The sequence below is a fragment of the Corvus hawaiiensis genome, chromosome 4, assembly GCF_020740725.1.
Source record: "Corvus hawaiiensis isolate bCorHaw1 chromosome 4, bCorHaw1.pri.cur, whole genome shotgun sequence".
NCBI classification, from domain to species: Eukaryota; Metazoa; Chordata; class Aves; order Passeriformes; family Corvidae; genus Corvus; species Corvus hawaiiensis.
In genome coordinates, this window is record NC_063216.1 from 49,948,527 (window position 1) to 49,975,699 (window position 27,173).

The 27,173-nt window shown below is 37.4% G+C and overlaps 1 protein-coding gene across 7 annotated transcripts in view; it reads right to left on the reverse strand.

Moving 5' to 3' along the window:
• Positions 1-27,173, reverse strand: part of TMEM117 (transmembrane protein 117) — a 195,096-nt gene that overhangs the window by 101,146 nt on the left and 66,777 nt on the right. For all 7 annotated transcript variants that reach the window (XM_048301544.1, XM_048301543.1, XM_048301542.1 and 4 more), the window contains one exon: positions 13,092-13,191. In XM_048301544.1, coding sequence (XP_048157501.1) covers positions 13,092-13,191 — 100 coding nt within the window. The remainder of the gene's footprint in view (positions 1-13,091; positions 13,192-27,173) is intronic.

A 27,173-nucleotide genomic window follows, 5' to 3' on the forward strand; every position in this document is an offset into this window, starting at 1 on the left:
AGTTAAAAAAAAAAAAAAAAAGCTGATTTCTGAGGTAACAAGTAGAGACAGCATCATTCAATGGCTGGATTTCAGAGCTTTTAATACAAACCCCACATTACAGATAATTTCTCAGTACCTTCCCTGTAAAATAACTGGATTTTTGTAATACTTCTTAGTAATTCAGATTTCATCTTTGCAATACAAGGGTTCATTCCACTGAGTGCTAAATAGTTTTCAATAGCCCAACAGAGCAGCAGCATGTAACGTTAGAATGGCTTGGAGGTCTCACCATACCACGTTTCCAACTCCACATCTCAATGCCTTTCCAAAGGAGAAGGAAGGCATAGAGTTGACCAGACGAGAAGTCAGAGATACAACCTCACAGATGCCAGTGTTGGCAGCTGCTCTGAAATCACTCCCAAGTATCTGGCTTTGAGTATCATGTGGCTGATGCAGGCCCTTTGTGCTACCCCAACTCGTTTAACAGTCCTTCATCTACCAGTTAGGATAAGATAACCTTGTAAATAGGTTAAATCAATAAAAATAGTAGGTTAGCAAAGCATGAACAAACTTTGTACATGATACAGGCCCAGTCTGGCTTTGGTCATGCCAGTAAGAATATACATGGAAATCGCCACAGGACAGGAAATTTAGGGGAAATCAATGAGCCAAAGTTTTGACCACAGATCAGCCTAGCCATAAATGTTTGTCTTCAATTGTCCTACAAAGAGTAAGGCTGTTTTGTATCAGTAACAACAGAATACAAAAAGGCTGCCTTTCAGGAACACACACATGAACAAAAGATTTTATCTGTTAATGCCCGAGACCTTCTTTGAAATGAGTCTTGAAATGTAGATAGCTTAAATAACAATTCTTAACAATTTTGCGAACTTCAAGGCAAAATTCAAAGTTCTAGAGGATACACTGACATGCTTGTTCTCATTACTGTCCATACAATCCTTGATTTCACATTGCTGTTACATGTGGATTCTTGCTGGTTTATTTGTGTTATGGTTTAATTTATTCACTGCTGCATAAACTTCTGACTTTATGTGAAGTTCTTTTAATGTTTCGTCAGCAAAGCCTTGACATTCTGGAAGTATTCCTTTACCTTCTTTAATTCCTAAGGGACATTTAACAGTAAGCCATCGCATGTTTTTACTCTGCTGGTTTGTGGGACAATTTCTGACATTTCTATACCCCCTATAAAACACAAAATCTTAATACCTTGAATGTAAATATCTAAATACGAGTCGCCTTATAATTCCTTTATTACCAGTGGAGAGAAAGAAGTGATTTTACAGTGTGATTCATTTGCATTGTTTTAGATGTCAAACACACTCCAGTGACTTAGCAGGCCTTTTTCTCTTCACTGATCACTAAGACAACTTAGAAAACCAGCTCAGAACAAAATATCAAAATGTCCAAATGTAAATCTTACCAATTCTGAGACCAAGCCACTAACTGATCACACAAATCCTACCTTCATTTTCTGGATGAAGTATTGACCCAAGTAAAACACAGCGTAAAGCCATACAAGTATAAAGCTTGTTCCTCATCTTCCATGGATGTTCTGCAGGTCTATGAGATACTAAAAAAATGCATGCAAAATATGTCTGCAGTCTGAAAATTATGGTCCTGCCTAATACTTCAGTGCTGCAACTTGAGGTGTGCCTTGCACTAGTCCTGGACCTTTGCCAGCAATACACCAATGTAATCATAACTATATGATTTGTCCTCATTCTGATAATGCTTTTGACAGGACTCTGTCCATTATGAAGTAGATTATGTTGTCTAATAACTCAGGTTGTTTCTTTACAATAAAATTGGGATGTTGGGTGGTAAAACTGATTTTGTGGCATCATGTGATGAGCCAAAAATTTAAGCAAAGAACCTCTTCAAGTTAAGAGAAATGGAATACGTGCCTTGATTCTCAGCAAACACACATTAATATGAGCTTTATCCCTTTGGTAGAGTTATACAAGCTACATACAAGTTATAAAAGAAATACAAAGCAGAAGAGAAGACAGGCCAGAAATGAGCTTGGAACAAGCCATCATAGAAAAAACATGTACTCTGGGTTTATACACAGCTGAAGCCAGGGGAAGGGGAAGCACAGTCCAGGGTATTCACAGCTTGGGAGTATCTCTGGTACACATACATGCCATTGCAATTTTCCATAGAAGAAATTATTCAGTATCTTTGCTGAGGTAGATACCTTTTAGAATGCTGTCATCAATGGGGATAGAGAAAATAGTTTCCCTCAAAGATTTGAGGAGAGCAGGGTCTTGTCTCAGCTCCATCACCAATTCCCTTTTTTCTTGTCCCTTTTCCTTTGTTTCAGCTCTTTATTGTAAAACAGGGGCATATTAGCATACGTATCTCCATGAGTTGCTATAAAGATCAATCCCTGGTGTCTGCAAAATGCAAAACCTTTTTTATTACTGCCAGTGTAGGAGGCAGTGATTTCTTTTGTGATTTGGAGAAGCATAGTACTGTAAGAAATTACAAAAATAGCTTTTTAATGGAGGTTTTAAAAGTACTTAGAAAAGTTTAAGTGAAACTCGACAATATCTTTATCCATTAAAAAAAGTACTTCAAGTTCCCACTTCAGGTAATGTAAAATAACAATAAAAAGAGACCAAGAAGAGATTAGACTCATCTTACTGAGTGCTTTCTGTTAAATTAAGTTTTATAATGAATTTTAATTCAAATCCATTGAAACTTTTTAATATCTCAGTTTTTAAGAAGCAACTGTATGTTTTAAGTCTGATACAATCAGCAGAATTGCACCCAAGCTGGACTTGGGTTTTGGCAACAAAGAGCTTTTGGAAGCCAACCTATCCAATTTTTTTCTGTAGTAAGTGTGTTTGAATATACTGAATTTTCATTCTTTCTTGAGCACAACCACAAGAATGGATATCAAAAAAATGACCTTCTGGCTAGACTATCATAAGTCTGACAGTTCCTAAGATTTCTCCATAGATGCAAGATAGATTTAGTGATTTCACTTACAATTCAGGATTCCTTAATCAATTCAATTCAAGGTTCATAGTGTGTTTGTTAAGAGAAGGCTTCTCCCACCATATTACAACTAATTCATATATTATGCAGTACTGCACAGGAAAATTAACTGCACTGTAGTTACACAAGCACTTGCTTAATTACTCTGCTGATACATTGTGGGTTGAGTTGACCTATAACAACATGGAATACAATTTTTAAGGTACTGTAGCTGTTGTGGGAATAATCTTTCATTTTTAGGCATAATTCAACACAAAATGAATTATATTCTGGTAACTTGAGTGTTTAGGCCATTACTTTCTGGACATATTCTAAATACATTTTCGCTATAAAACAACATCAGAGATAAAGTTTCTCAGCTGAATGCCCACCCATCAAAATTATGCAATTTAAGACCAGCAATAGTGTCTTCCTTAATTTACCAGTTTCAACCCCACTCTTCTTTGTGGAGAAGAATAGACTGTGCACAACATTCTCAACATTATTTTAGGCAAGAGCGCCGTGATATGTTTTTTCATAATAGAACATCCTTATTTTCTTTTTTCCCTTTACACAGTGTCTAATAGTTCATCCCTCAGATCCTGAACAAATTCAGAATTAAAGAAATGCATTGCTGTGTACCAGTGCCATCTGCTGCTAATCTCTCCCTGTGGATACAGAAGGTCTTACTTCACCATATATTTAATCCAGTAAAGATTTTCAGCTGAATGTGCATGGTCAGTCCAATACTCCTTTCCTAATACTTTTTAAACCATCTCTCCCCATTTTATCATAGAGCTCCTCATTGCATATCTTAGCAGATATACTGAGGCGATTGTTTTAATTTCAGTTTCAGAAGGAAAATTATTTTCTTCCCCCAGTCAGTGAAAAAGGTTTGTGCCTGAAATCTCATCCAGAACCAGACTGTTCCAGAGAGGAAGTGTCCATCTTAGAGACTCCAACAGTTTACACATCCGCCATCTGTACTCAAAGATCTTCAGTAAGAACATGTTATTTCTAGAGTCCCACTTCTCCAGCACTTCTGACACCCACTCATTCACACCATTTCTAAGGAGTACATCATGTCAGAATGCAGAATTGCTGCACAGTTACTTTATATGCTACTCTGACTTCAGTTTCTAAATACATGTAACCAGGATATATCAAGATCTGCTGCATAAATATCATGAAGAAGCAAATACCGTTCTACGTGAAAAAGAGCAAAGGAGAGTATGAAAACGAGGAAGAGAAAATAGAGGACCCCCAGTCTCATTTATAGCTGTATGACTGATTGACGCTACAATACCAATCAATTGGACAAGATTTGAGTTGCAGGAACACGTATCTTCTCCCTTACAGCTTGTCTTTCGAAAAAGATGGAGCCATATCTTTCTTCTACAATATTTGGAGAACAGAATATCTCTTATTAATATTTGATATGACCCTTCATGTATTTTTAGGCAGGGATCCAGACTGCACAGAAAAGTGTGTGCAAGGTCACAAAAATATGTATATGAGTTCATAAGCATTGAAATTTAAAAAAAAAAAAAGTTGGGAAAATGTCACACCTATTTGGAAGAACTCCTACTACATTTGCTTGTCATTGAAAGATGTCAGTAACTGCTTTGGAGAAACACTAGTAGATATTTTGGGGCCCAACTCTGGGGTTTGCATTTTTTACTCTTGAGCTCTGAGGTAGAGCTTGTTGTGGCCTTCTTCAAAAACAATCCTGAGGATTTTACTGATAGATATACTAAACACATAAAGATAGAGCCCATAAAATTATTATCAACAAAGATTCTTGCTGTAACAATGAGTTGAAGGAACTCACTGGCTGAGAAACAGGGATGAAGTAACTCCTCTGGCAATGCCTGGTCAGAATTGAAATGACAAAGTAACAGGGGAATACAAAAAAAGATCAAGCTTGAAAAGGCAGATAATTATAATCTAGAGCATATGAACAGATGGCAACACCATCAATCAATGAATAAATAATAGTGCAATCTGACTTGATGGGATGACTGGATGAGCTCAGATGACACCAGGCACACTCCACCTTATATAACTAAGTGGCAGTCATGAAGTAGAGCAGAATATGAGCACATTCATGCCCCAGAAAGTGGAAAAAACAAAATTAGCAGGTCTCATATGACTGGATATATTTGAACTGCCACTGTACTGATGAATTTACTTGTGGTTATCGTCTGGAGATAGAACCACTAGCTACAGAATGTTTCTGCAACTGGACCGGCCCTTAACAAGAGGACTGGAAACCAAAACAAGATACACAGGTGCACAAAAAGGGCAACTGGCTTTGTGCATGCTTCTCTGAATGAAAGAAACTTGTTGCCACTAATAATGTTATTAGTCACATTTCTGTGCAACCCTGGCAAGTGAGGTGTCAGGTAACAGGCGTCATCCATTTTGCTCCTTCCAGTTCATATTTCATAGTTCAATTTCATTTCCACTACTCACGTACAGCAGAGTCGTTAGCTGTACGGCACTTCAGATGCTGCAAATTCAATTACAGTTTTATTTTATAATTTGATATGTCAGTGGAATAGAAACAATCAAGAAGATTGACACTGATCATAATCTAAATTGTCATGCCCAATCCTTGACAGAAGCAAGAGTTAAAATATGTGTCAGTCATTCAAGACCCTGACTCTCTAAACTACCTTGTAATGTGCATCAAAATGGATTCTTCACTGCTTGCAAATAAACCTATACGCTATTCTTTGCTAAACAGAATTTCCTGGATAAAAGAATTACTTCTGAAGACTCACATAAATTTAAGAGTGAACATTTGTGGCTATTATTTTAGTTTAAAAGTTGAATGCAAAATCCCAGAAACTTTATTATTTTTAATAATGATGTTATGTTTTCATTCAACATAGATTTTATGCTAGGTTCCTTCCCCGTACTAAAGAAAATTTCATTTTTTAGTCACATTAGTATTTTATTTTCTATGTATTTTTACTGCGATTATTTTGTGTGTCTGCTATTTTCAGCAATATGATAGTATTTGCAGCATCAATGTTGCTCACTTTGTCCGAACATGCCCTGGAAACACATACATATTATGACATTAAATAAAATAAAGAGGTAAATCAACCTAGTTTCTGCAGAGTGGTAATGAACCCTTCATTACTCCAGGATGTTGACATAGATAGTTACATCTCATCAAAAGAGGACAAGAATAATATTCACTCTTAATGGACACAAGGAAAGCACTTCAAAATCATTGAACAGCTTGCTCTGCTATTCTACAAGTAAATGTTGTTTGTCCTGATCACAGAGGCAACAGTTGAAAGCAACTATCTCCAAATACTTTTAAAACTCTTGCCAAGAGATTACAAGCCATTAAAAATGTTTTAATGGCAATAAGTAAACATCTATTCTTATCACAAAAATTAATACAGAAGAAAGTACACAAAGTATATTCTACAGGTACCAGGTATCTACCAGACAATAACATCAAGTGATGGGTTTATTAACATTAATGCATGGGCTTCGTTAGTTCCCCCTAGACTGTACAGTGTATTAGACCATTATGCTTCTATTTTATAAAGAAACACCAGAACAGCATTTACAATGTCCAAATGAAGCACCAAGTGAAAATATATTTGGGGCAGTTGAGTACTTCTATCCTAAACTACAGCAATTAGATTGTGTCCACTCTCTGTACATCAGAGAACAAAAAAAAAGCTGTTTCTCAGCAAGACTGTCAAGAGGGGCCCAGATTCAAAGAATTACTTTAGCAGACACATGTCCATGTGCTCAAAATTATGATTCAACAATTCCATCTAACTATGAAAGTATCAAAAACTTGTTAAGGGCCTCCCTGTTCAGCCAAAGAAATTCATAGACTACGTAAGATTTCAGGAAAGAGAGGTTATGTATCTACGGTTGATGTTCTCTGAAACAAGGAATCCAGGCCCATACTCAGAATATAGGTCTTAACACAAACAGTGACATTTCTGGCTTCAGGATAACATCAACAGCTATGTTCAGGCTCTGCTGAACCTTCTGCTATATGCAAGAACATACAAAACAAAATACAGCTTAATTTTTGTTCACCTGCAAAATAATGCCAGGCCATAAGACAAAGAGGTGTTGAGGAAAAAGGACAGAGAAAAGTAATGATGAGGAAAGATGAACATGAGAAAATAAGCTCACTGTCTTTCACTGATAATCCAAATGAAGATGGTTCCATACTCTTTCATACATTCACAGCTCCTGAGCTGTGACTTTGTCTTTCCTGCAAACGGCACTTTCAGGACCAGCCAACATTGTTAGAATACCACTTTAGGAGCAGAGGGGAAATCTGAGGCTGTAGAGCTATGTGGCTGGCTCTGTAAGCAACAGGACTGGAGATATTTCAGAACAGAATTACTGAATGAGGTCAACAAAACTCATGGATAAAGGAGATGTGTTTAAAATAGGCAAAGCTGAATTTTCTAATAGGCTTTTGAAAAATTCCTCGTCACAGGCTTCTATGGAAACTCAACATTCAGAGCTTTAGGGAAGGTCTTTATGTTGATAAATAACTGATTAAAAGACAGGGAACAGAAGGTAAGTAGGTTAGCCAGACAGCTCTAGCAATGGAGGGAGGTCATTAGCAGAGTTCCACAGGGATTTGTGCAGGGGATGCAGTTATTAGTCATATTCCTAAGTAACCTGGGAAAATGGATGAGCAGTGAGGTGAGAAAGCTTTATAATGACATTAACTTATGCACAGTAAAAAGGATGATGGCTTGCTGAATGGTGAGAATTAGGAAAGGTGCTTATAGAAGAAAGTCCCTAAACAATAAAATGGCAGATGAAATTCTTTGTAGTTGAATGCAAAGTGGTGCACAGAGAGCAAAACAATTCTAAGATCAAGAGTCATTATATACACAAAATTGCATGCATTTCAAGAGAGCATGAGAAGACCCTACCATATACCATTGGCTTGTTTTTACTCTTCTGGTTGCCTTCTGCTTATAGTCACAGTTTGAGGTAGGATACTAGTCCAGGTGGATTTTTGGTCTGACCAGGTGGAGAAACTGGGCTTTTTTTCAGATGTAGCCTGAGTTCTAGTATGGTGCATGTGACAGAAAACATTCTGGTTTAGAACTCTACAGATTTACTGTGTGCTTGCATGGCAGTAACCATCAACTTAAACCTGTCAGCTATTGATATAAATAGCATTAAGAATTCCGTGGAAGGTTTCAGCCCTTTAGAGTATTCTTTACAAACCAACCACAGGCCCCTTTACTGGCTACACTGGGACTGCCTGGGTAAGACATGTTAATCACACAGAATGGGAAAACACAGAAAGTTTCTTCACCAGAGGATGAAGACAAAAAAGTTTAGCAGAGAAACGTGAATGAAAAAAAAAACATGGACAAAATCTCTTTCTTTCACAATTAGCAAAGCCAGAACACAAAATAGTGTGAGGTTTTCCCCTGGAATTATAGGGCTGAAAAACTGGAGCTTTTATAGCTAATCCTGAAAATCTCAGAGAACAGAAAATCCTTCTTGCATAAAGTCAGATAAGCTTTATCAAGGGGAGCAGCATTCCACCACAAGTTATATTTCAGAATGTCACCTAATGGAGTGACTCTTTTCACTAAAAGACTTCACAGAAGGCCAGGCAACTTGTGTATATGGGAGTCATTATCCAGTTCCACTACTGAGGAAAGGGAGGTGTAGATTCAGTACTAACCTTTTGAAATTCCAATACTATGTCCTGACAAGAAGTCTTAGGTAGAAGGTCTCTACCTCCATATCCATCTGTTCAAGTGGATATGATGTGTCTACGTCAGTACTGGATCAGTGGAACCATAGTGATCTATCACTTTGCCATCCAGACTATGCTGGAAGTACTACTTCCTAACTTCCTACTAATTCATCTGCTAAGATGATGAAAGAGAAATAGTCCTGGAAGTCTTCATCGTCCCACACAAGGGAGAAGTCAAACTGAAATCAAGCAAAGGTGTCAAAAAGAACAGTCAGGAATTGCTACAATGATTCAGTTCACACTCATTGTGTCAAGTACTCTGATAAAGCACAGTGATGAAAAAATTCCTGGCTTCTCTTATTAAAAAGAATATGCTGGTACATATGTGGCAAACCCTAGTTTGATGAATAATATACTAAACCATCCCTTGAGTTTATCATTGTTTCTGATAATAGGAGCAGGCAGAGTCTCTGCTGTTCAGTGATCTCTCAAATGTTCCCAGTTCTCTCTAGCAACTCACATGGGAAAAGAGAATCTCAACTAAATTACCATTCAGACAGAAGGTAAATAGGAATAGGATCTCTTGTCAGGAGGATCAGCCTGGTATATTCATAGAGATCAGTACCAGACACTGGCTGAAGATAACAGCTCCAGCTTCTGATAATCCTAGCAAGCAAGGTCTAAGAAAGATACAACAAACTTCTAAACTACTGTTTTGACTCTTACACATGTATGTAGGGTTTGTAGGCAGCAATATGTCTTTAATGCAAATGGCAATGGCAGCTGGTAAGCAAAGCTCTCCATGTGGTATGAGTATAGTTCACAGCTCAGGGCCAATCTTTGTAGAGCCCAAAAAGCCATCACCAAAAGGGAACAACATTTTTGACAGTCTGAAAGCCAACACTACTCTGCTCTCTTCAGTGCCACCCACTCCTGTAGGTATCCTCTGAGCGTGCCTTGCCACACATGCTCAGGACTGTGTCCCTCACAAAAACACAGCTGCAGCAGGTTGCTCCTCTTCACAGAGAGGCCACTCTAATCATGAGAGATTCTGCCCTCGAATCAGCTCCTTCCTCAGCCTGCTTGCACTCTCCCAGAAGGCAGCCATAATTGCTAGTTTATAGGCCTGTCTGGGTGGAATCCAGCCTTTTATTCCAAGGTGTCCTACTGTGCAAAACTCTGTGGTGTCTGCCTCAAAACCATTCTCCATGAGGACAATTCACTTTTTATGGGAGCAGGAGGGCATGTCAAAGCAGGTGCAAGATTGCAAAATATACTTCCATGGCTTCAAAGAGGGAAAAGTGCCTAGAGACAGCCAGTTTACTGAACCTATTCCCTTCTTCACAGACTTTAGAACATCTAACACCTATTACAGATTTCAGCAAAGATGTTTATTAGTAGCAGACGCTCCTGTCCAGAGGGACAAAGGTGAAGCTTCTGTACACCCAAAGCATGGCCCCATTCTCATTACACACAATGGAAATAATATCACTGATTTTATTAGAAATTGAGTCAGATCCTGTCACCAAACTAGTCAGTGAGATAGGAAGTGTTGAGGAGAAAGACTTACTTCTGCCTTTTCAATCCAAAACAACCAGCAATCCAAAATATACTTTCCCATTTCAATCACTTTCCTGATTTAATAAGCACCTCCTCACTGTCTTAGGGTAATATATTGTTTATTGATTACTTATTTTTCAATTTAATCCCATCTGTTTTATTTTTACTTATCCTCAAAGTTTCCAATTAAATAGGGAATAAGATCCTAATTCCCATAGTTCAAACACAGTGAAGTGAAGGCTACATCTTCGTTTTTATCTTCTGCCTTGAAGTCTATGGATGGATGGTTTCTTTAAAAAAACTTAATAAACATTAGAAAATACAAACAGTGTTGTGAATGGGAAGATGTGCAAACATTTCTTTACATGTTTGTTTTTTCTTTCCTGTTTCGAAACAGGATGTCAAAACTTCACAAAATATAATACTGCAGAAGACTCATATCACTTTGACATCAATTCCATGCTGGGCTTTATAAGCATAAAGTCAAGCAAATTCAAATATAAATAACACAACAATTTCTGTTCATATAGCATAAGATAGATTGCTTAAGTCAGATGCCGTGGGGGATGATTTGCATCAATGCACATGCCCATGCACCAGCATGCATGCCCAATCTCCTCTCTTACTAATACCTCTCTACCTGACATTGTAGCTTCGTTTGATGTTCTCAGGCTCAGCTGCCCTTGAACACTGTCATTTCCATTGCCTGGTTGATATACTTTGCCAACAGATTTGCATTGAAGAAGCAATATTGATGCCTTTTCCTGGTCTTAAAATCAAGAATCAAACACGGTTAGAAGGGAAAAAGGGGTTTTACCTAAGCATTTATTTTAAGGATCCTTAGGTGCACACGTCCAGGTCAAATGCACCAAAATGCACACTGCAATGCCCACCTCTAAAAGATCTGGTATAACATTATAGGTCTTACTAATTAGCATATCTATCAAAGATTCCCCAATGAGAGGCTTGAGTGAGCCCCCCTCCCCAAGGAGCCTTCCCCCGGATGGTTCTATCTTAGCTTACAGAATGTGTTCTGGAGAGGACCTTGGGGTCTGGGGCTTTCTGATCCCTAACTACAAGGCTTCTAAGATATTTAGATTCCTAGCTTGACAAATAATTCTAAGAATGTAGGCAAAAACCACTAAGAATATAAAAGTTATAAAAAGGTATATAAAAGGGGTATAAAAGGAAAGGCAAAAAATCACCATGGCATCAATATCACTATTCACTTTTGCTCTGAAGATCTAAACATGAATCACTACACCTCTTAATTCTCCTCATGCAATCAAAGCATGTCCTAAAATACACTGACCCTCCAATTCCATGTTCTCTACTCTTCCTGAAAGCTAACAGAACCAGACTAATTTAAACAGTCTCCTCTAATCAAACCACTTCTGTAGTTTCTCCTAGTCTCTCTCCCCTTCTTCAGTGATAACTTCATCTGCCACTGGAGTTTGCTGTGACAAAATCCAATTGTGCCTCCACTGCTGAAGAGACCGGAAAGGGCTTTGAGTACACAGAAAACAATCGGGATTCTCATGCCTCTTGAATCAACCATTTCCATGCTTTATACAGTGTTGCACATAATGGTTTTTTTTGTGGAAATGAGAAAAGAGGGACTGAAAAAACCCCATATTACCTAATGCAGTACAACTTGTGTGCAATCTACCACTAGAGCTCTAAGCCACATATGTATTATGTACATGATCTCTCTCAATTCAGCTTAGTTTATGCATCATCTCTTCTTCGATAGTGGAATAAAGATGTGGAAGCCCATGAAAAAAAAGCAAGCTAAAGGTATTCAGAAGTACCCATGACTTTTATTACCAATTCAGAAGTCCACATTAATTGTCAACATTAGTCAAGGCACCAATTCTGCGATGTCCTTACTGTAAAGCATATATAAATTATTTTCTCTGTGCTTGCTTTTCATGGCCACCATTTTACAGAGTACAGTTTGTCTTGGACAAACCACTGACACATACTGAACAACATCCTGAAAAGTTCCTTGATGGTTTTTTTCCCCCTTCTGTCTGTTGTACAGTATGTTCCAAATATGGAGGCTAGAAGACATTGTTAAAATACAATTGTTAAAAATCTTAGCTACACTAATTATAAAAACCTAATCTTAAAAAATTATTAAATTCACTTTTTATCACTTTGTGTTTAAGTAATGCCTTTTCTGCACAATTAAAATACGCACATGCTTTATTTTGCTCCCAAAAATTAACTGTAATTTTCTGGTTCTCTTTTACTAAGCTGATCTTTGGCTTGCACATATCTCAGAAGAAAGCCTTTGTAGCAAGTATAATCCAAGTGAAAATTTAATTTTTCCAAGTCCTAAATTAGACACAAACTTAATCAGGTAGTTTCACATCAGACTATCTTCAAAAGCTGGCACGTAACTGGCTTGCTTTCCCTCATCTCCATTGTTCTCTATCACATCTTTCAGTTTAATTTTTCTTCTCTTTTTAATTCTTTTCATCAGACTTATTTATTTTTAGCTGTTAGTCACTGTTTCACAAGATGGCAAGTTGTGATGCTAATTGATAGCAAAGAAGGGCCACCATGCAGAATTCAATGGCAAAATTCCCACTCACAGAAAAAAAAAAAATCACTCTGATACATTTTAACTGAAGCTCTTCTGGACAGTCAGCTAATTACATACCTGCATTTGTTAACTTTTTATTGTTAACTTTTTACTTTTCTGGGGTGAAACACTTAGAGAAATTGAGTTTTCTCTCTTCTCCTCTCCTCTCCTCTTTCTCTTGAAAGCAACAAGCATATTCCTTTCCTTTTAAAATGCAGTTATGTTTCTTACCATCCATGCTGTGACAAAATCTCCCATCCAAGTCCCAACTGCAGCTACCTTCATAAAATTTTCATTCCTGATGCCCATGAAGTCTGTTATAATGTATGCACTGTGGAAACAAGAACACAAACGTAAGATATACATATTTGCTGAATGTAGTTACAAAGAACTTGCATTAGTGACAAAAATAATTATTATCTGTGAAAGATTTCCCATTTCTTTCATAATAACCTTTTCTGCTAGATCTGAGTCTTGACATAGAACTGAACTCATATAGGTCGATTCCAATTAGAAATGCAATGTGAATCTGATTTTGAAGTCCATGTGTCTTTTGAAGGTGCTAAAATAACAGTTGGCAAAGACTTTAGGATTATGTAAAGCTTCTGGAAGTGGAAAATGTTTTACAGTTTTTACCTTCTTCCTTTATACAAATAAAATTGCAACATTCTTGGAATCGGTGACTTTGCAAAATCCTCATGAAGAAAAATGAAAATCTTTAAGGTATCTTTAAAAAGATAATTGAGCTGCTTAACTTTTCACTCTATCAGTTATACAACCACATTTTTTAACACATCAGTACAAGCAAGTTTTGCAAAATTTCAGTGAGATGTCACTGTCTCTAGATTCTTACAATTTATTTTCACAGACATATTTTACTTAAATCCAAAAGAAGCGTTTCCATTCTGCTTAAATGATGCAACAGATAGGATTTACAACTTTACATGATAATTTGACTTCTAACTTCGGGTTCATCAAGATGCTATAAGGACAATTAAGAAGGTAAAGTTACTTGCTCCAGATTAAAACCTGTCTGAAAAAAGCCCATACCTTTTAATATACTGATATCCTTTTCTAAAAAACTTTTATAGTGGTCAACAAGAGGTGACTTGTAGAGGGATTCCTTATGGAAAAGGGGCATATGATACCCCTGGAAAGATTGGACAACCCAGGATTGCTGGGAAAGCCCCTGAACAGCCCCTGGCTGCAGGCAGGCCTGGAAAGCACCTGGCTGCAGGCACCCCTGAGAGACCTTGGCAAGGTATGCACTGGTCGGCTCCCTCACTGATTAGAGACTGTCCTAGAGGGACTGGGTATGAATCTTTGCAAAAGTAGATCTAAGCTTGCATAGTTGAACAATAAAGGAAGAACAATGCTTAAATCGAATTGGTGTCTGTGTTGTTTATCTGGCCAGCTCTCCAGACTCGGTCCCTAACAGTGACTCTCCTCCAGAGCTAATATTGATGATAATGAATATGAATGGCAAATGTATTTTAATTTTACAAGTGATATCTTTGTTTTCAAGACACTTGTAAACATTGCTTATGTAATGTTATGCCTATTTAAGAGTGCACACAGTGACACAGTTACTTGTAAAAGTGTCCTTTAACATTGTGCTATCCATTATTCAAATCTTACCATTACTACATAACAAATATTGCAATGTCTAGGAGATAACAGACCCTATCTCTGCAACTGGATCAGTGCAAACTGATCCCACTTTCTGGGCCTGTTCTGTTAAAATCTAAATAACTGATCAGTGTGGAAGGTCTTGCTAGCACAAATCCATGCACAGCATGGCATAATTTCTTAGACACAATTTAATATGTTGTAGAGTAGAAATACTATCGTCATCAAATAGTTTCATGACACATGAAAAATGTCCTACAGTAACAGCCATTTTCACTATACACATTATGACCTTTCAGCTGGTATGTCACTAACAAAAATGCCATCTTTTTGGTTTTTTTCTGCAGAACAGCACATAAATGCTGGCTCTGATTTTCTGCTGGAAATAAAAAAAAAATTTAAAAAAAGAGAAAAAAAATTTCCAAGCCTCCAAAGTATTTTTAATAACATTCCATGGAGTTAATAAGATCATCAGTATCCTAAATTGACCATGTTATAAATGAGGGTGTAAGAAACCAAGAACAGTTACATCGGGTCAGTCTGAAGTCTCCCTTTTGCAATGCTCTGTCTCCAAGAGAGGGCAATAGCAGTAACAAAGGAAGACTGAGAACAGGCAAGAACAACCCTCCCAGATATATTCTCCCGGATGCTTTCTAACTGGAAAATATACAGAATTCCTTTTCTCCTGCATCTTGGGCATGCCATTTTTGTAACATCTGTGAAGGCAGAAAATCATCAAGTCGGCACTCCTTAAGAAGGTGTCTTATTCACAAAGAAGGCACAGCAATAAGTGTCATTTTTAAGGAATGGCCCTCAAATGCAAAGCACATCTTAGTCTTCTCCATCAGTGGGAGACACATACAAAACCCCAGGCTTCTCACCTTTTCTTATAGGCACTACACATTCTCATATGCATTATACATGATTACAGGTGTACAGTAAGCAAACACTTGTGTAACACCCCCAGAAAATGGGCCACTTGGGTGATTCCTATAGCCCTGTCATATAGAGCAGGCCTGCCAAAGCCACCACTGGCAGGCTGCTGGACACAGGGGGGGTTAACCAAAAAGGCTGAGAGGTCACTGATCCCTGAATATGGGTGTTACCTAGTAGAAGAGAACTCAAACCAGATATAAGTGATTCATTTTAATGGAAATTGAAACTCTCAGTGTAACCACTTGTTTTTATGAATGTTAGAAGTATCAGAAGGCTTATAATAACGTTGAAGGATCCGGATAAAATACTTAAATACACAGAAAGGCCTTGAAAGTATCACATCTTCCCAAGAGTTTTTTTTGTCATTTCAAATATGAAAGCACCAAAGAAGCCTGTATAAATTGTGCATTCCAGTCTGCAAGTAATTAATGTCTGAATTAAATATGCAAATTGAAAAACCTTCAGTTAGTGTCAAAATAGCATATTATTATAAAGAAACTGTTAGGAATATAATCTGTGCATGTTTTAAGTGCATTTACTGATTAAAATACAGCTACAACTTTTTATGAACAGGAAGAATATTTTTAACATTGTTGTCTTATTAGAAATAGCAATAAAATACATTACTATTTCATTAACTGTTAGCATTACACCCTGTGTCTTTTATTATCTCTGCAGTATTTTTTTTATTTCAAAACACAAAGAGAAACTGACTGTTTTAAAATAGGGATTTGGGGCTGCTAAAAATGAATTTTAAAAAAAAACCCTAATCCTCCAGTTTTCATTTTCAGGTTTTAGTTTAAATAGAAATGAGAACACTTGACATTTTCAAAAAAGCCACACTTTCTGATGATGTTATCAAGATGTATATTATAACAGTACCGAAAGTAAAGTTAATTCTATTGTGGAAAATCCTCACATTTTTCTACCTTTAGCTAGTGATTAGAGTAGTTTTCTTTAATTGTTAAGTCTGCTTCCTGGCTAGGACCCATGTCTGCACCTTGCAGGAGGACTAAGATCTGCTGGGTTCCAGTTAACTGTCATGGTCAGCCCAGATTTTCTATAGCTTGTCAAAAGGCTTCTGTTTGCTTCACCATATGTGTATTCTGCAGTAAGGCACAAGCATATTGCATGAGCAGCATAATCTAAGGAAACACTGAGTGAAAAACACAGCAGTTATAGCTCGGAGTAAAAATGCTCTTCTAAAACAGACAGGGTAAGTGGAAACAATTAGAGGCTGAGGAGCCAATACTTATGAATAATATAGATAAAAGGCAAATTTGTGACTGGGATTTGGGAGCTGTTCACAGTAAGACTGGAAGCTGCAGCTCCAGGGAAACTGCTCTTAGCAGGCCAAAGTTTAGGGAAGGTAGACCAACATTTTAACAGAATAGGACAAAACAGAGGAACCAAAAGAAAAAGGAGACTTGACACAGTTCTAAAACAGATTAAAAATAATAAAAATCAGAAGTAAGTGTCTACATCCATGTTGACGCAAAAGGTATGTTAATAACCATGAGTCAGAAAAAGACATATGAGCCCAAGGTATTTGAACAGTTTCTGGAGTTAGCAGCAGTGTGCACAGAATGGATGAAGAGGGAGACAGCAACACTAGCCTGGAGATTTTGTTCAAAGGAAGGTATCAGAGCATTTTTGCAAAAAAGGATGACACTTTACCAGCTGCTAAAATGAGTAACAATCTGAAAGCAAATGGAAGGTTTTAAATTTTACATTGGATAAAGATACACAAGTCACTGTAGTGCTATCGACACTGTTCCAAGCTCTGGAAAAAACTCAGCACTGAGACTCAGTGCTGAGACCATGTTTTCTTGACCATCACAGGACCTAAGAATGGGCTATAGCTTGAATAGAGACGCTTAAATATAACTGTAAACCAGGAAGTCAAACTCTCAATGGAGCTGAGTCAGACTGGGTCAAGGATTTACTTGCCTTAATTACTGCTTGATGGCTAGCATGTCAAAAAAACCACATGTCCACGTATCAAAAGGCATTGTTAAACCTATGTGACTAAGTAATTCCCAGTGATGTGACATAACTTGGTCTCCAGATCCAAAGAGATCTGGATCTCTTGTAAGGCCTGTGACACAACTGACAACCCAGACACATCTGAACTGAACCCTGGGTGTCCAGGGACAGCAATGAGAGCACAGACACTTTGGGGAGGTTTTAATAGCCTTTTAAAGCAATTTTAGCAGCCTTGATGCATCTTAACTAAGCTTCAGCTGGTTCTTTATACACTCCAGAGTACTGAAGGCAGTGGGCTGGCACATAGCATGCAGGGCATATTCTGTACAGAGCCAACAAGAACTGCACCCACAGAGTGGCAACGTAATGCTCTTTAAAAAGGAGGGGATGCCTAAATATCTTTTATGTTGAGTAACAAAATGTCTGTACATGTTCTGCAGTCTGATATGCACTTTTCTGAGGTGGTTTTATCTGGCCTTCCCCCTAAATAGCTGATTATCTGTATGGAACTCATCTTCCTTGGAGTATCTAACAAGGTGAAATGCTTTGACATTGGCAAACAAGTGACAGCATGGGAGTTCACACAGGCTGCAAAGAAGTATGTGTTTAGATGTGGCACCACAAGATTCCATTACTATTAATTTAGAAGAGGCAGAGAATGTCAGAATAACTGAAAACATACATAAAAGACTGCAGATACAGTTCCTGATCTGTATTTGTCACTCTAAAATGACAGAATGACAAATGAGACACTTGGTAGCACTTCACTCAGTTGTAAAGCTATTCTTCTAATATTAGGAATTGAAGTCAGAGCCATGGGGAACTGGAAGGTGCCCAGAGACAGCAAGACCTGCTGTCTTATAAACTGGCACATCATAATGAGGATGGCATAATGCATAGCTATCAGCAAACAGTATAGAGAGCACAACAGCTATTCATCCAGTCCCTAACCACTCCCAGTGCACGCTTTAGAGATACAGAGGAAATTTCTCCTATGACACCAGAACAGAGAATTAAGAGGCACTGAACCAGGGATTTTGCTCGACAAGACATCAAAGAGGTAACAGCCACAAGAGGCTCAGCAGGCTAATCTCCAAGACACAAAAATCTGAGAAGCAAAATCAGCTCGGCTATAGCGAGGCAGATCCATGGCACAGTGCAGAACACCTGAGATTGATGGACAGATGCTGTAACTGAGCATGTCTGGTAACTTATTTATACATGGTTTTTTTAAATCAGGCAGGAGAACTGTAATTCTGTGGACCTCTGCTCACCAGTCTACAGGCCCGAGGGCTGTGTAACTTACTCTGGGGACTTTGCTTGTAGAGCTTGTAGAGCTTGCTAGGATACACAGGAGCTGCTCACTGTCCACAGGAACAGACCATTTAGTTTCTATCTTTGCAAGCCTGCCTTTAAGACAAGGTCCATTGAAAAATGCAGCAATTGCAATTCTGTCTGTTAATGTAGAAGAGGTATGTGCATGTTACTTAAATGGTAGGGTACACATGAGATCCAGTCCCTGATTCCAAGGGACACTGGTTTAGTGCCCTTCAAAGTTAGGGAATTGCACCTCACTGTTATTCTCAATATGAAAAGGTGATGACACAAGAGGACGAGAAATATGTTTCAGACTCTCTTAGGTGAGGTGAAACTGAAGTTGTATATTCCATATTTTGTAAGTATCATCTTGCACATATAAGAAATATATTCCCTTTCTTTCACTTTTAGAATGGATGCCAGTGGTCAGTTTTTGATTAGATCATAACTACAGTCCTAATTAAGATGCCTAAGCAAACTGGGACAGGATTTTGAACATATTTTTTGTCCTCAATGTAGCTTTTTCTATTGCTATTTGTAGTATTTTCCTGTGTGGGTTTTTGTGGATCTTACTCCAACAAACCAAGTATAAAGCACTTGATGACCAATAGAGTCTGGACCTCTCTTTAGAGATCAGGTTTCCATGACCAATAGATTACACAGCAATTCAAAGCAGGATGCTAATTTAGATGATTTTCTTGTATGCCATAGTGATATCATGTATGAAAATGGCCAACAGCTTACATCTAACAGAGTTGCAAAATGTAACTCATAGTGACAGGCCTACTGCCAGAGGCTGTGAGAGTCTGCATCTCTACTGGGAAATCTTAGGGATCTGCAAATTCAAAAGTGTTAAGGACCTCCATTATGGGAGAAACGCAGCCTGCCTGGGTAAACTTTGGTGAGTGCTGGCACATACTTCCAGTGAGTTAAAATGACAGGATTTGCTACACCTACATTTTTGTCTGTCAAACCCTAAATGACAAATAACATTGGAGACAATGAACAGACAAGCCAGGAATTGAATCCAGATTTCTTCCCTCAGATGAGCACCTTTCTCCATCATTACATAAGTGCTGTAGTGAAAATTACATACTAACCCTACAGATTCCACTACAAGGCACTTATGATGGACAGGATGGTCTGGGGAAAAGCATAAAAGGTACTTGACAAAAGAATAAAACAGACAGATTTTTTAAATTCATTATGTCCATGAGGTATCTTTCACAAATTTTCCAGAATTTTTGCTGTCGTGTGCGACATGTATCATAAAAATATATATTCTGTTGAGTCAGATAGATGAAAAACAAAGGCTTCATAGTGCATTTAGCATTTTTCTGCTGCAAATATAGGCAACAATACTCAGCCAAGGATAGGTTGCAGAAACATTTCTAATTCTACTGTGCTAACAGGTGAATGCTCACCCATACACACACAGCACAGCCTTACCTGTCCCCACCACACACTCACACAAGCACTGCACCTGTTTATATGTAGTTGCTTATGCTTCCATTTCAACTCTGTGACCGCTGCATAAGTTGTTTTTACTGAAGCAATCACACACAGGGTTGCCTCTTACATGCCACTTTGACACTGCAGGAGAGGATTAAGGTATTTTCTTACTGCTAAGTGAATTTCTTGTTGAAAATTATTTTAGTGGATAATGAAGCAAGTTAGGAGAACTGTGACAAGTTAAGAGAATCATGTCATTTTTTAGCATTTCTTTTAATAGGCTAGTAAAAAGTGCCAAAATGCTAGATAAAACAGATGCCCAGGGAGACAAATAAGACAACTGGCCTTGGCCAGACCAAATTTGAGGGTTTAAGGGGGATCTTGACTCATCATACCGTAACATGCTCTGCAGGCATAAAAGTTTGCAATCTCAGCCCTTGCCATATGAATCCTGAGAAGGACAATGAGTGCTAATTTTCAACAAGAATGCTAAACAGCAACCTAAATCAGACATGTGTACATTGAAGAGAAATGTATGCTCAGAGTTACTAGAATTTAGAAAAATGTTGTAAACAGTTTTTTTGGTGGTGGGGGAGTTACATTTGTTAAATGTTGTAGATATGCTTATCTTAAAATACAGATAATTTGTTTGGTGTGTGATATTTCAGAAATAACTACTAAAATTTGGAAATAACAGGTTTGGAAATAGCATTAACATTTGAAAATAACAACAGAAACTGAAGAATATATCAGGTAATGTATTTATAAAGGTGAAGCTAGATTAGTAATTTAGAAAAAGAGATGCAGTGAAACATTCTCTTTTAAATAAATAAATAATGCTTTGTTTTTGAACTTGGTGAGATACAGGTAAAAATGGATTTGAGTAGTGCTGCTTCTGGCTCTTCAGAAAGGGACATGGCTTGCACATGTCCATGCCTGTTTTTGACATTTTAGTATGGCTAAGGAGGGACAAGGACAGATGTGTAACAATATTCTCAGAATTGGCAGCTCAAAGACCAAAAATTATTCACATTAAAAAAAAAAAAAAAAGATAACTGTTCATGTCATCAACAAAATATAAACAAAATTAAATAGAATAATAGAGCTGGAACTCTATCATTCTAACCAAGTGCTTTTATAACTTTAAATTTTCAGTGAATTTCAGGAAAAGTTCATAATTTTTATCTGTGTCAGCTGTAGGGATGACTGAGAAGCTTAAATGCATTATTACAATGCCAAATAAACAAGTAACTGCAGTATTACTGCTATTCACAAAGGGGAAAATAGGACAATTTGCAGTTGTTACAAAACACTGGATAGACTCCGCTTGTAAATAGCAGACCAACTGGGAAAGCAGAAGCAGAAAAATACTTTATTTAATTTTAGTAAAAACTTGTAAGTATTAGCAGATGATGCAACTTTGCATATTAATCATTCTTCAACTTACTAAACTTCCCCAAAGAAATGATAAAAAGATTTGGGTTTTTTTATTTTAAAATAACGAAATGCCAGAAAACTACAAAAAACATGCCATAAGTTAATGAGTTGGAACAGAGGGAACAAAGAAATGTTGACACAGAATCTCTGCTGACAGATCCTCAGTGATCATAAATGACGAGAACCTGAGCTGGATCTGAAAGGACTTGTAAGGCACAGGTTTAAAAGGGATACTACACTCTGATATAGCCACAAATGAGCCCTAAATAGGAACCTTCTGAAGCACTTTCTCTGCAAATGGTTGGTTCTAAAGTGTTATCCAAGTTCTACAGGCTGCAGACACATAGCTAATATTCTGTGGATACATCAAAATTAATTAGGAAACTGTTTTAGGAGTAAAAGTTGTTATTTAAAACTACTTACAGGTGCAAACGGAGAATACCTTTCAGGTTGAATGGGGCTTTGAGCAAGCTGATCTAGTGGGTAGCATCTCTGCCCATGATAGTGGGGTTGGAACTGAATGATTTATAAGGTTCCTTCTAACCCAAACCTTTCTATGATCCCATGATTCTGTTATGTGTGTTTGGGTTTGAATCTGTTTAAGATGACTGGTGTATATCTGTCTTGCTGCAGTCTGTAAAACCAGACCAAGACACAGAAACTAGAGTTGTTAAACCAAAATTATTTACCATGCTCCCTGGTACCTTTGAGAAGAAATGGAAGGAAAATGAGGCTTGACAACTCAGGAGCTGGTCTGAGGATTTGGTTGGCTTCCCTCATAATGTACTATCAGCAGCAGATTGCAGAGCAGATGGAAAAGAACTAGACTTCAAGCAATGTACAAATTATGAAATTGAGGAGATTGTTTCTTTACTGTATTACTTGAAAACTGTATATAAAGCACAACTGTGTCTAGGGCCAGTCATTTGACAAGAGCTGGCATGCAATCGCAGAGAGTTTCACATGGAAAACACAGCGAAGAAGACAGCCTGTTCTTCCACTCCTTGGCTGACAAAGCAAACACCTTTGCTGTGACTTCTTAACCATCCAATAGTTGATATCAGTCCAACACTTGATATAACTTTGTTCTGTATTGTACTGACTGCTTTATTTTCTGGTCCCTACAATACTCACTATTTTAAATAAAGAATCATTGAAATATAGACAGAAAAGTGACAGAAGGTTGGGGGTTTTTTGCCCTCAAATCAACAACTCTGTATTGCAGACTGGCATTTTACAATAGTCTTCTTTTAATGTATTGAAAATGAGTTATTGGAAGACAGACACATCAGAACCATGCACTGCTCAGATTTTTGCTCTGACACTGTGACTTTAAACACAACTGTAAGACACACAAATGAAGAAAATACACAGTTTTTGGTCTGAACTTCATTAAAAAGAATATTGTCCTATTTTCCCTAAGAACTGGCACATCTTCAAACAATGGAGAGAGAGAGAAAGATGTATGCACATGCATTTTTGATACCCAGACACTAAGCTTTGATGGTTTGCCTACATTTTTAAGGTCAGTTAGTCACAAATACTATGTTTCATCTCAACTACAGACTTAAAAAAAGTCTCAATTTCAGCTAGTAATTCTAGGATTCCCTGGAAGAGCCCACTTCTCTCCAGAGTCAATGGAGAGGAATAAGCACTTTACAGACATAATTCATCTGATTTTTCTTAAACATCTGCACTGGGTCTGGCTGAGACGGAGCCAATTTTCTTTATAGCATCTTGTATGGTGCTGTCTTTTAGACTTGTGACCTAAAGAGTGCTGATAACACACTGATGCTGCCTACCTGTTAGCTTACCTTGTTAACATGCAAGAACACCTCTGAATCAGATGAATCGTCTTCTGGGGATTTCAGTTCCATTAAATGTAAAAGTAGTTAGTTAAATGCAAACTCATCTTTATTGGATTCTTAAACTATGAAATACGACCAAATAGGCATTTTTGTGTTTTAAGACTGGCACAGTTCAGGTTACTAGAGTGAAGGTCTAACATTCCTTGTAGGCCTACACACATCCCAGACTGCAACTAAAACCAGTGACTTCAGTTAAAATATGTAGTCTGGAAAATACCATTGTAACTGAAAAATAAACCTTTTTAACTTCTACATAAGATTGAAAAAGACATTTCCAAATCATGTAAAAGATTACATGATAAAACATTGTCAATAAGAAACCTTTAAAAGAATGAGTAAACTGCAATTAAGATTTCATTAAAATATTAAGTTAAATCTAAAGTTGAAAAGATGACAGTGGGACAGATATAAACATAATTAAATAAGGTGTGGAGTAAATATCTTTGCCTGATGCTCACTGTGGAAAACATTTTAAAATGCTACTCTTCAATGACAATTTGATCCAGAAATAGAATTTTATACTGACTGAAAGTTATCATCCACATGTTACCAGCTAAAGCAAATAGGGTCCTCATTAAGGAGACCTTGAGATCTTTACCTTGGATGTGCCCAAGCTTCATGAACACCACCAATGTATTTTACAGTATTTCCTGGGTTTATTGTTGATTATGTGGGAGATTTTGTAACTAAACTGATATTCTACACTGATGAATGGAAGAAGGTTGCTGGATGGCTTGGCAGAGCAATTCTAAACCCTCCTCTCTGCTCAGGAACAACCAGTGCAAAAATTCTCCCTGCATTCTGAAACCAGTTGAACCCATGAGAATGCTTAGAAGCAGATAAGATCAAATTCTCCAGGTAAAAACAAGTATTTTAAGCCTTGTACAATAATATTTGGTTTTTTAAAGGAGAAGATAGAAATAGTAAACAGCTCACTTTCAAGCAGCAATGGTCATACCATTATGAAGGTACAAGGCAATAAAATATTGTGAGACCTAATCAATAGAAATTAGTCACTACAAGGAGAGTATGATTAAATGATCATATTTCAGGACTTTAAAATCTCATTTGTAATTAACATTTAGATACACTTTACTTTAAACTTTTATTATTTTTCAAAATATTTTTTTTCTAGCTATACATCAGGTATATTGCCCACTTCAGTTTTTTTAAAATGTCTTTTTCACATGCTCTTGTGAACAAAAAAGTATATGCATATATAAATACAGCTTTAAATCACACATAATACTGCACATCTCCTTTTGTTGCACACACTGGATTTGGTTGGGGTGGACTTAACTTTCATTTTAGCAGCCCGTGCAGTGCTGTGCTTTGTATTTATAGCTACAGGGGTGTTGGTAACACACTGATGTTTTGGCTATTGCTGAGCAGTGCTTGCACAGCATCAGGGCTGTGTCTCCAACCCACTGCTCAGAAGGCCAACAGGCTGTAGATGGGCAAGAAGTTTGGAGGGGAGACAGCTGGGACACCTGATCTGAACTGACCCAAAAGATATTCCACACTGTGTGCATCATACTCAGCCATGAAAGGGAGGGTGGGAAGGAGAAGGGAGGGATATTTGGGGTTATGGTGTTTGCCTTCTGAAGGAATTGCCATGTGTACCAATTCCCCACTTCCCAGAAATTCACTGGACATCTGTCTGCTGGCATGAAATGGTGAATAAATTTAGTCTTTTTTTCTTCCTTTTTGCATGTGACTTTCATTTTTCTTACTAAACTGTCTTTACCTCAGCCCACGATCTTGTCCATCTTTCTTTCTGTTCTCTTGAGGTGGAGTGCTGGCAGCCAGCCAAAATCAGCCCTCCACAATATATTCTGTTCATAGCGACTTTCTAGTAACAAAAAGGGTCCACAACTGATAAAGTAATAAGTACTCTGATTTAATATTAATTTAAATATTCCTAAGCAACATTTCAAGCACAAATCATAAAGCAAAACTTCTGGTAGGATTTTTGGAGATCCCCAGCATCTACATTAATCATATTTTTCTCTCAAATATATACTGTATAAATAAATAAGATTAGAGATTTTTAAAAAATTAATGATCTTCATTTACTAATATCAATTATTTACCAAACCAACAGCTCCATAAAACTAAATTTTCATGTTTTTTTCAATTTCCCTTAATCTAGATAGAAGTACTGCATTCTTACATATAGATTAACTTTGTATCATCCACTTCTGGCCACTGTCTGGGACATTTATAATATCTATGTCTTCAGTTCAAAATTTATGAACCAGAAAACTTCACAACTATATTTATGATAAATGTGTCAACCTAGTGAGAAATTTTAACATTAACACGACAATGCCGATGATCTACAAAGACCCTAAACGTAAGTATCACCATGTCTGAGTTATCTCCTGCAATGTTTAAAGAACATTTTCTTGTCATTGTTTGAAGCCTGTTCAGTCAGTAGTCTGTCACATTTGTGAACTGAAATCCCATTTCTTGTTCTGTACTGCAAATGAAAACAAAATCCTCTGCTAGATAAGAGAAAAAAGAATGGATTGTGACACTGTCTCTTTTGATTTACTGGTCATACAGGCACACTGTGCATTACACTGAGTCATCTCTTTAATTTCCCCAAAGATTGTATCTCAGAACTGTCAGATCTCCCCATTGCAGGAATCCAGTTCCACTTTTTCTCATCCAGTTTTCACATTTCCTATTATACTGGAGTGGGGTCATTTGCCAGCACTTAAAGCTGATGGATTTTTAACTCTTTTCTGTAGCGACTGGAATTCAACTCTTCTACAGGTGATCCTTTATTCCAAGTAAAAACCCAGACAAGTAACACTGCAAAATAATGACTTTTACATATTTTCCTATTTTTATACTTCTCATGAACACACAGAATAATTTAGGTTGGAAGAAAACTCTGGAGATGACCTAACGCAAACTCCTGCTTAAGTCAGTGCTGATTTCAACCTGAACAGGTTGAGGGAAGTTGAAATCTTCCCTCAGCAGCAGAGCATAGCCCAAACTGTTGCTGAAGCTTGAGACCTCCACAGCTGCTGTGGTCAGAGGTGAGGAGTAGCACAAAGCAGAGCCACTACTGTGTTGAAGGTGCCACTTGGGAAACTGTTTAGGGTTTTATTAGGATAATAGTACAAATATTCCTGCCCTCTTTTGCAGCTTGGATGACCAATTTCAGGAAGACTGACAGCAGCAAGAACTCCAAAAGAAAAGTTTACTCCATGTTCTGCTGATTTAATTACTTTAAATACGTTCCAACTGTTCAGATTTGGAATGACAAAGACAAATACTTTCATCTAAATTTGAAGTGGAAGTTTTATCTCCTTTTTATTCTTTTCTCTTTTTTTGTCAGAAGTGTATAAGTCTGCTACATTTTTGTGGGGGGTTTCTTGCAATAAGCATTTTGAACTGATGAAAAAGTGCACTCAATTTCTGAAAATTTCAGATTAACTACCTTCCTCTTGGAAGTAATCGTGCTGTTATATAAAGAAAAACACAGTTCAAAGTACAACCAAATGTGTTAACTGGTTTTGGACAGAGAAGCCCACAAATATTTCTTGTTAAACAAGGATTTACTAACAGAATGACAGATAAAAAGCTCTGCTTTTGGATAGTGTCCTGGGTTGCAGTGTATTCTATTACCATCCTCATGAGGTGTTGAAATCAGGTGGGGCAGTGTTTCCTTGCC